Below are 11,210 nucleotides of genomic sequence, written 5' to 3'. Positions count from 1 at the left end.
GTATAACTATGTGGGAAGGAAGGATAAAATTGTTTTTTTTTGCCAAAGCATCTAAATTATGAAACCACAAGTTTTGAAACAAAATAAAAAACCTAAAACTACAAAAAGATAGGGAATGTGAGGAGTATGATTTAGCTGTTAGTATTTTAGGATAATTTCGGCATATTAAATAGTTAATTTTTATTTTCGTTTACCTATTTGTCCTTTATTATTTAACAATATTAACACAACACTCACCCAATATAGATAGAGTAGAAATCCTCTCAAGACAAATTCACATTAGTATTATCATGCTAAAAATAGATAGGATTTTCAAAAGAAGATTTCATTCTTTTGATGAGAAATAAAAAGGAATTACAAAAATTCGAATGGCCGAACCTTAAGCAGCTACTTTCGATGTAACATAAAGAAAAGCAAGAACAAATTGTTATTTTTAATAAGTAGTTTTAAAAAGAATAAAAAATTACTAAAGATTAATAAAAAGAATAAAAAACATAAAATATATGAAGAAATGCATCACCTAAGTGATATATCTTCTACTAACAAACCATTTTCCACATGTGGGACAGGATTTGAACATGTTTTAAGGCCTTTGCTTGTTTCAGCCATTTTTGGTAAATAAAAGGTGTTCAACATGCAGATATAATACTATGATTCTAATGCATAAAAGTTCAATTTCTGGAAAACAGAATAATTCCAGAAACATTAAAGCATCATGACACTGATTCTATTGAAAGAAAAAAAAACTGGTTCTCTTGTCAAAGTCACCAACTCCAAATCCACATACTTTTTGTTTTTGGTAGAGAAGTTTAATACTCAGAACAGTTCCATACCAATGCATATAAAAAAGGGCAGCCTAGTGCACGAAACTCTCACTTAGTGAGATCTAGGGAGGGTAGATGTCGCAGCCTTTCCCTCGTAAGTGGATAGGCTGTTTTTAAGATTTAAACTCATAACCTCATGGCCAGTAAGGAACAACTGTACCGTTGCGCTAAACTCACCCTCTAATCCATACCAAAGCATATATTCTAGGAAATGTCAAGGCCAAGACCAAATGGTAATGTTGATAGACTTCATATTTTGATTGCTATACAAAAAAGCTGTATAAATCATGTTTCTGAAATGAAGCTTTTGCTTATCTTCATAGAGTGCACAACTTATCCACATCTGTAAGTAGATTTTCAGGAAGAACATCCTCTGAGAAGATGAAACACTTAGTTGCACCAAAAATGCTGCAAAGTTGCAGAATTACACTCTGAAATGAATCACTTGAGGACAGGACAGGGATTGAAAGAGAAGGGACACATGTTGGAAGGAATTCTGTTTTATTGTAAACTGGTGCATACAGGGCCAACACTTCCTTGCAAAAGATGAATCTGCAGGAAGCATATGAGAGAACAAAGTCACAAAGTCATAAACACAAGTAATTCAAGAACATAAGAAGATTATTCTTTACCCTATCATTTGGTAACATCAGGTAAAAGTAACTCAATGCTGAAAGGTTTTTCAACTGAGATTTTAGGTATGCTTGAAAGGTTTTGGGTTGGCTGAGACTATTTGTATGTCTCATTTCCAAGAAGAACAGAATTTGTGTACAGCAGTATGGTTATACTAACTCCCAGTTTTTCATTAAAACAGTAACAAAAAACAAACTATTGAAGGTTGAGTTTGATAAGATAATCTGAGTGGTCAACTTAATTCAAATGAGTGTTTAGAATTCCGTTGTAGAGATTGATTCATTTGGAAATAAATTTGCAGAGAAATGTAAGAATGTACTTTTATTCTTATAAGAAGAGGATATTCAAATTATACCACTCTGGATGAGATTTTAAAAAAATCTCGGAAACTTTCCCCGAAAAGAAATTGATCTAATAAAATATAACAACAGAGTATTGTGCTTCTGTTTCTTCCTATTCTTACATTCCGATTCCTAGATATCTTAGGCACCTTATCATTCAAGATGGAAGCTAGCCATGATTGATGATATAGTTTCTCTTGAGCACAACTGCATGTGGGACGTAGTTCCTCTTCCCCTAGGGTAAACTGTTCTAGCTTGTAGGCATGTTCATAGGTTTATGCTATAGAAGTTGACCTAGATGATCAAACTAACCATCATAAAGCTCACTCTGTTGCAATATTCTCTGACTTATAGCTTGATTACAATGATACTTTATCAGCTAAGACTCTATCTACTCGTCTATTTCCGGCCATGGGTGCTTAGGCCATCGGGCATTATCTCCACAAGTCGCTATACATTAACAAATGCCTTCATTGTCGTTGAGAGCACATATCATGTAAATAGCTGCCTACATTAGATTCATTGTATAGGCTAGACTCAAACAAATCATGTCATTACAGTAATTAGGAAACTTATCACTGTATTTTATGACATTAATATTATATATATAGCCTCTGGCTCTGATGTATTATAGTTCAGACACTGTTTACATAAACTCTCTTCTCTCTTTTCTATCTCAATACATGATCTCCATACATGGTATCCAGAGCCTACAGAGGCAATCCAAAAAAGAAGGCATACATAATGGACCCACTGTCCTCTTGTGCGAAATATCTACGGAAGTTCTTAAAAAGTCCCTTTTGGGTCCTCAAAGACACTTATATTCAAGCTTAGTGCATATTTATATGCTCCTACTCGAGAGAGAGAATGTTCAAACTATCTCCTTTATAGGGACTATGTATTCTTTATTCTCAAGATATTTCGGATTCGATTTGTTTTAATAGTGATTTTATTAAGATTTCTTTCTTTTTATGGTTTGTTGTAAGTAGATAATGCATTGTGTCATGTGTATAAATTCAGCTACTGATGATTTTTCATTCTTCAAGCAATCCTGAAAACCTTTTTCAAGTTAAACATATCAGAAATGAAGACAACTTTTACCTTAAAAGAAGCCTCCTAATGAAAGGATCACCTAAAACCTGTCCCCAAACAGGATTAAGCGTGTCCGATGTTGCTAAAGCCATTCCCCACTTGTTCAATGATTGTGAGAGCAGTAATTCAGCTTTGTTGTATGTATCCTGAAATAAAATGTAAGTTTGCTGAGGAACCAAGTATAGATGCTTCCGAGATCCCAGAAAACGATATTTTTAAGAAAAAATAGGAACTTTGTAACATGAAGGAAAAAATGGATATTTATAACAGACCAAATCAATATCAGTGCCCGAAAGTCCTATGAGCAGACAGAAAGCTTGCAGAGGAGATGTGAGAAACATGGTAAATAGGCTTCCATTTGAATGATGTGAGTAATTTGATGCAATAGGAGGTGAACAGCTTGGAGAAAGGAGCATAGCAACCGACTCTCCTTTTTGTGATTCTTCGATGATCTGCATATTTAATCAAACGCGTTTTGAATGTTGTAAAGTTGAAATTGTCATGGGAAGAAGGAAAATATAAGTCAATACTAGCTAGATATTAATTAAAGCAGTAATTAGGAAAGTAATTATTTCCAAATATGGACTTCTCTTATCTTTGGTAGAAGATCGATATTTGGAATTGTTCAAAGTCCCATGTCGCCTGCCTCAATTCTTGGGGTGTGATTTATATACCCGTTGTCTACTTCACTTAATGGCAATTGGTTTTAAGATGAAATCTAACATGTATCAGAGCCCATGTATAGCGCATGGAACCTAACACGGTAACTACTATCTAACATACGATAAATTCAAGAAATAACTTTATCAAACAAAAACTAGAGAGATAAATGAACTTGTCGTAAGGCTTGCCTTAAATGCTTTGCTGTTGTCATTATCGATAACTAAAAGAAGTGGCCTTCTTGTAAACGGTAGAAAGTCGGATGGATATATGCAGTTCGATCCTGAAAATGTATCAAGTTAAAGTATTCTGCAATAACAATAGAACCATGTCTAATATGAGCATTCACTATATCATCATCATTATGCAAGTTTATGAACTTGAGAACTATTAAGATATTACAATATTTTCTCAAACTTAACCAAGTGGACCATAATTAGTGTTAAACCCTTGGGTTATATGTCATCTCTTCAACCTACTCAAACATACTTTAGCAGATTAACATCGATAATAACTTAAGAATGGAACTACATGAAAAAAGATTAACATCGATAATAACTTAAGAATGGAACTACACGAAAAAAGATCAAGGAAGAGTACCTCCATCTCCACGGGGACCGAAGAGTATACAACCAGGTTCATTTTGTGCAGCACCACAAGATCCTGCATGAGATGTAGAAGAAAATAGAGGGTTCACCTCTCCCTAAAGAAATTTGAATAAAATCAGAGGTATAATAACCCTACAGGCTTACATGCTAGCATTCCAAATTAACTGGGGATATCTAACCTGAAGCTGACAAATATACAAGGAGAATACCATCAGAAGGAAGCTCCTCACAAATTGTGGCAAGAACCTAACCATTATGAAAGCGAAAACCAAATTATACTTGAATTATTACCAGGGAACCCAACATACAGTAATGAAATAACTAGGCACTCTGATTCAAATCAAGAACCATTTTTTGAATTCCAAAGAAATGGGAAAATCCAGAATGTGTTTTACACAGAATAGATGGTATGATCCAAATCTTTTAAACTTATCCATCCCACACATTGATGAATTTGAAGAAGTTTTAGTTCTTGCTGTGTGTAATTGCTTGCTCGCTATGAAGCACCGATACCGATACGAGTATTGGATACGATATGAATATGATACATCAATATGCATTTTCTTGAAAATGCAAGATATGATACATTTGGGGTACGGTTATAAAAATATGTACAAAAAATCCATAAAACATAATAAACATATAATTATTGTCATGAATTTCCAAATAAGGAACATATTTTGTAGACATCACCAAATATAAAATGAAATTCATATTGTCATAAGATGATCAATCTTGTTTAATTGACGATTAACATTATGCATATGCATTTCCTATTCATTTCTCTATGCAATATGTGTTTTGTTTTGTTTCTCCTCCTACAAATCCACTTTGTAGATTGCATATTATGTTTCTCTCTTATACTTAATTGATTGTGCTATGTCTTTCTCTCTTTTAAAATAATATTGTGTGGTATTTTGGGTGTCTATGAAGTATCGGGAAAACATTTTAAGAGTATCATAGAGTATCCGGAAAGTATCAGATTTATAAATTATTTATTTTTCAAAAATATAATTTCGATATGCTATGGATACGTATCGATGAAGTATTGGAGAGTATCAGTGTCGGACACAGATATATGAAGGTTATTGAAGTGTCGGTGCTTCATAGCTGGCCAGGATATTACTGTTGAGCATCTTTCCAGCAAAGTCTCTACTTCCTTGCTTGGCCAAGCAGCATACCAACCAGCTCTTCAGGCTGATAGACATTCCAGCCTCTTGATGAGTTATCTTTCAACAAATTCTTGTCTCCTTGGTGTTTCCAGCATCTCGGAGTTACGTTCTCGACCATTGTTCTTATGGAGCTCTGCTTTTACTTTTTATTTTCTTTTTGAAAGTTCTAGTTTGCAACAAGCTTAAAGCTTAGTAAGGTTTAGTTTGAGGGAGATTGTTAGAACATATGGAAAAACTTATCATAATATCGTTATTGTACCTCAGAATTTTTTAGAGGATTATAGATTTGTTAAGACTCATTTCTTATTTATTTCCTATTTAATTAAGACTAGGAGTCTACTACTAGTGTAAATAAGACTAGTTAGAATATATGAAAGTATATCAGAATATCTTAAATTCTCTTATGTCTTTTGTATCATACTATTATCTCATCACATTATCATCATATTACTATCAAGTATCAACATCATTCTATTTTCTCCTCCCTTACCTAAAACCTACCAAGTCAACAGAAATGAAACATATATCTTCTCATACTTACAGCTATAAAATGTGTCAATGAAGGACGGTATAACACAGCTTTCCTTGGGTTTGTCGGTAGGGTGGGATCAGCAATATCTTGAGAGTAATTGATACGAGTAGCCCCGGTTGCCCCATTATGACTAAGTTTTGAGCCAGTTGATTGGTAAAATAAGCCACTAGGTTCCCACTCCAGACATTGAAGCATCCTAAAAGTGTCAATTGTGAGCTCTGAAAACTTAACCTGTACAGGGATGACATTTGAAATCAACAACGGAAGATCATAACATTTTACAGAACTTACTAGCTGCAAAAAAACCTATCATGTTAATTTTATCATTATCAACAAATGTTCTACGACATAAGGGAAGAAGCGAAAATAAAAAGTCCCGGATACTTACCTCGTTGTGATGGAAGCTACTTAGTACAGCATCTCGTAATTTCAAATTTCGCTTTGTAATAGCTGCAGAAACATTTGGTAAAGTATCCGGATGAGGGTCCAATACTAGACTGTATCTCAAGGGCCTGATATTCATAAAAGCTGTGTCTGCTTTTAAAAACCTGACTATTTCCTGAACCACCACCTTCCACTCTTTAAAGTCACTTTCCTGTAACCATATGGTTTGAAAGTCAATTTCAATACACCTGCACATGTAATCTATGAAAAATACTCTGAGCAACATTAAGTTTTTCTTGGAACCCTCTGTTTAATTGTCTATGTAGGTTGCTTACTACGTTGTTCTAAAGATACAGTGCCATGTCATGTTTATGCAGCTCAGCAGTTAGTTTAGATGTTCAGTCACCAACAAACTTGCCCGTTCATTAGCATAGACAGCAGAACAAAAGAAAATCATCGGCATAATATATAAAACTATCAACTAATACCTCAAGCTTAAAGGACATTTCATCGTATAAAACGGAACTATGCTTTATCACACTTCAAGCCAAAAAGCCTCTTGTGTTAGGGGCATGTTCAATATTAACCATGCATATAAGCATTGGCACAATAGCTTAAGCTTTTAGGATATTCAATACTTAACAATCAAATTATCAAAATCTATTGCAGAATTAGTAACTACACCATAATTAATCCTACTCTGACCATCATATTATCATGACTATTCAGTCATAAGTTGGAGAAACCCTGTTAGTTGGCTTATGTAACAAAATCCGTTTCCTCTTTTTACCACGATTGAGAATTAACTTCACCTACCTAAACAATCTACCTCCTTAATATACACGCAGATAGATAGCAAGACATATATTTCGAAGAACATTGGCTGCATGGTAGAGACACCACACATCCATTAGTAAAACAGCAAGCCAACAATTCACGAAAAACCAACATCTTTACGTAGAGGTTTCCATAAAACAGATGCAATAAAACAGAATGGATAAACACAATTTTTGAATACAGAACGTACATATCACAATAAAGGAAAAGCGCTTCTAAAGTGAGTTTGAATGTAAATTAATCAAGAGAATATTGAGATAAAGTGTATCGAGATCTCAACTCGCTTTAGTAAATCAATGATGGATACACCGTTACTTGTTCATTTTAGACTCAAACTCACGGTAGAGGAGCCTTATCCCATAATCAATTATGGTACTTACATTAATTTTTTATGAATTATCAATTGTCAAAATGTCGAGATTTACGATTGCAGTTACAATTTATAATCAAGCATGGTACTAAAATAATTGGGTCTAAGTCTAACTCCAGGGGAATTATCCAATTCAAGAGAAAATTAGCATATACAAACCTGGAATGTCCTTTTGCATTCACTGACTAATACTTGAAGCTGATTAACCAATTGCTGCACCATTTCTCTCCGGTTCAAAACCAAACACACCATTAGGAACCGAGCAAGAAACCTCAATTGTTTGTTTGCAATATTGACATCCTGAAACAACCCCTCCTTAAAATACTCCCGTGTCAATATCGCTTCATAAAAAATATATGATTCAGATAGGTAATTCGCCTCACTGGTGCGCATGTACTGCCCGAAATACAGTTGCCCAATGCGAGATGCAATCTCACCAATCTCCCATCTCTTAAGCCCAGCCTCGACCAATTTCTGCCGATTCTCCTGTTGAAACTTCCACAATTGTGTGTACACCTTGAACACCTTATAAAAGTATGTATCATGCCTACAACAAACCCACATTCATATTAATTTTACTTGCAGAGACCAAAAAATACCAACTAAAACTAATAAATCGCGCATTGTAAACTACCAATGGATCCATCAAATTAATGAAATCATGAGTACCCAGAACATAAAATTACCCAATTCCGAGTTTTCATCCTCAAAGTCACAAAAATCAAGATTGCTTTCTATGCTACAAAACTTATAAAAAAATTAATACGCCAAGTCATATTTAGAGCGTGAACTAAGGGTTGTTGTCTACCGACCGTGAGGTCACAGGTTCAAATCTTGTAAACAACTTCTTTACATGCCGAGATATGCATCTAACACCCAGACCCCGCTAAATAGAAGTCTCGTGCAATGGGCCGTCCTTTTACATCGCGACCAACTTCAAATTTGCTAATAGAATAAGGGCGGACCATTTAATGAGGTTTTAACCAACTGAGGTCTGGGAAGGACAGATGTAAGCAGTCTTACACAAAGAAATTGTTTCCAGGATTCGGACCAACCGAGGTTACAGGACAAACAATCTTATCATTGCGGCGACAATTATCGAAAAATAAAATAAATAAAAAAAGAAATTGAACCTAGTGCGTTGGTAATAAGGCAAATCCCTGATGTTAGAGAATTTCTTGTCAGCTTTATCAGCGAGAGTCCAGAAAACCTCGCTCACTGGGATGTTACTGTTTTGCTGTTGTGACATTTTCTCCTTCAATTTCCACACAGATCACTCAATTACGACGCCGTTTTGGCCACAATAGAGAGAAAGAGAAGTTAGAAAAGGACCATCTTCAATGCTAAGGCTAGGTACATTTTCTTCATCATATATTTTTTTTTGGTACACTTTTTATATTTCTTATAAATTAAATTATACCAATCAATTTTACTTAAATAAATTGCAACCAGAGTTGGTTCAAGTGGTACATGTTTGATTTCCGGATTAGACAGAATTATCTCTAGTGCGAGAATACATGTGGGAAACCAAATTTTTTTTACTTAAATGACATTTTTTTTTTGCAAATACACAAACCTCATAACTTATATACACTCGAATATTATATTATTATTTTTGTAGAGGAGGTGATGATATATTTTAGTGAAAGTAAGTATAATTTACTCTTAATTAATTATATACTAACTAGAGATAGTAAATTTATATTCTCTTTTATGTATTTAACTAACATGTCCTTATCATTATTTATGTATGTCGTAACGAACCAAAATGAATTTTTACAATTTATTATGTTTTACTTTCCTTTATAGTATGTTAGTGATCATCTAGGGAATTAAGATGATATTAGTTTTGACAAATACTAGAATGACAATTATTATTTTTATTAATTTAATGTAGAAACTGATATTCAATTTTCATAGCACCAATCAAATTCCCTTTATTACTCTCTTAACTATTTCCAAAACTAACTAATCCCACCAAAAAAAACAAATATTTGAATAATAAAATAAATTCAAATGTTTTATTGTTTTATTAGTAGTGATACTAAGTATAAAAATACGCAATTCAGATATATTTACAATATTATCTTTATTTATATAACATAAGAAATTTTTTTTATTTGATTATGAGTTGTTTACCCTATCTATAGTCATTTACAACAAGTCTAAAAATAATGATAACAAAATAATGATTTATGCACTATTTTTCCATTTAAATCATTTCTTGGTTTTATACTTTTATCGTTAGCAACAACCAATTTAAGGGTTGAAAATAAAATAAAGTACAGTAAATTACAATACATCCTATAAGTTTTAGTGAAATTACAAAAATCAGTTTTCCTATTTTTATATCAACATAAATCATCCCTAATTATATACATAGATTATAGTGAATACCATTGCAGGAGAAATAAGTGTAATCTATTAAGCAAAAATAGTAATAAGTGTAATTAAGTTAAACAAAATATAATATTTTATATAGACAAGTCCAAATAGTATAAGAATTAGCATTTCTCATAATTTTTTGTCAGTGGCGGATTATTGAAAGCGCAGGTGGGGGCAACTGCCCCCCCTGAATTTTTAATTTGTTTTTTAAATATTAGCAAATTTATTAAAGTGTATAATATTTATGTAATGTATTCTCCATTGATTTGTATTACTTTTTTAAAGAGTCAATAATAATTAAAAATTAATGGTGGATGATGAACTAATAATATATAAAATTTATATATTACTAGTTATTCATTTTTTCTCTTCATTAAATTATTTACTTTACTCTCTCAACACTAGTTTGAATCCTAACAATGTCTATAAAATATTTAATGTTAATAACTTAAATATTTTTATGTATAAATTATATATTATGGATTTCATGATGTCGGTCATTCGATTTGAAGAACATCCCAATCATCTCTGACTTAAGTGTAGCTTTTATAAAAACGGGGAAGATAGAATCATAATACTTGTTTGATTGAATTATTTATCTTATTTTAACTATTCTAATTTCTACAACTACAATTAAAATATCATTTTTAGCAATGAAGATAATCAAAACAATATTACGTAGTCAGATGGAAGATGATTTTTTGCCGACAACATAATGATTTATATTGAAGAGAAAATAACATGATCTTTTACCTCTAATTCAATGATGATGAATATAAGTAGTCTTTAAAAGAACGAAAATAACATTTTAAATATACATTTTTCTTTAACATATTTAGTTGTTAATTAACGTTATTTAATATTAATTTGTTATTTTCAAACTTTAAAACAAATATTTTTTTATTTTTATATTATTTTTAAAAATTAATTTTAATTATAAATTGTAATTAAATGTTTTTGCCCCCTCTAAACTTAGGATCAAGATCCGCCCCTGTTTTTGGTTCGTTAAAATATAGTATAGGAGTGATGTAAATAGTATATTCTTAGAATTATTGATGCAATTTGTAAAGCCAGAAATAATGAAGAGACATTGATTCTTATACTATTTGGATTTGTCTTCATAATATACTATATTTTGTTTAACTTAATTACACTCATTACCATATTTTGCTTAAAATATCACACTTATTCTTCTTCTAAGGGTAGTCGGTATAAATATGTACATAAATTAAGTACAAAAAATAGACAGGTGATTTGTGTAATTTCACTAAAACTCAAAGGATGTAAGTATAATTTACTCAATAAAGTATATTGAGTTTAAATTTGATGAGTTCGAGATTCAAAAGTACATATGAGTCATCATTTATTGTAC

The 11,210-nt window shown here is 32.2% G+C and overlaps 1 protein-coding gene across 2 annotated transcripts; it reads right to left on the bottom strand.

The window, feature by feature from the left end:
- Positions 695-8,828, bottom strand: LOC109362186 (protein SCAI). 2 transcript variants are annotated; one of them, XR_002109375.1, is made up of 11 exons: positions 8,587-8,828; positions 7,613-8,000; positions 6,251-6,457; positions 5,872-6,093; positions 4,338-4,404; positions 4,151-4,213; positions 3,742-3,833; positions 3,163-3,342; positions 2,900-3,036; positions 1,075-1,376; positions 695-1,037 (listed from the first exon to the last, which is right to left on the bottom strand). XR_002109375.1 is itself a non-coding variant. In XM_019607804.1 (10 exons), exons 1-10 carry the CDS (start codon positions 8,700-8,702, stop codon positions 1,142-1,144), a joined length of 1,707 nt encoding a protein of 568 aa, XP_019463349.1. In that variant the 5' UTR covers positions 8,703-8,828; the 3' UTR covers positions 695-1,141. The 2 variants fall into 2 exon arrangements, 1 of the variants encoding a protein (XP_019463349.1); XM_019607804.1 differs by having other exon boundaries at positions 695-1,376.

Source organism: Lupinus angustifolius, chromosome LG12 (assembly GCF_001865875.1).
Source record: "Lupinus angustifolius cultivar Tanjil chromosome LG12, LupAngTanjil_v1.0, whole genome shotgun sequence".
In the NCBI taxonomy this organism is placed as follows: Eukaryota; Viridiplantae; Streptophyta; class Magnoliopsida; order Fabales; family Fabaceae; genus Lupinus; species Lupinus angustifolius.
The sequence above is the reverse complement of the archived record's forward strand: the minus strand, read 5'-3'. Positions and strand labels throughout refer to the sequence as shown.

Coding starts and splice junctions, on each gene's coding strand:
- LOC109362186 (XM_019607804.1), bottom strand. CDS start 8,702: ATGTCACAACAGCAAAACAGTAACATCCCAGTGAGCGAGGTTTTCTGG. Junction 6,458..7,612: donor AATGCAAAAGGACATTCCAG/GTTTGTATATGC, acceptor ATATGGTTACAG/GAAAGTGACTTTAAAGAGTG. Junction 1,377..2,899: donor ATTAGGAGGCTTCTTTTAAG/GTAAAAGTTGTC, acceptor TGCTTCCTGCAG/ATTCATCTTTTGCAAGGAAG.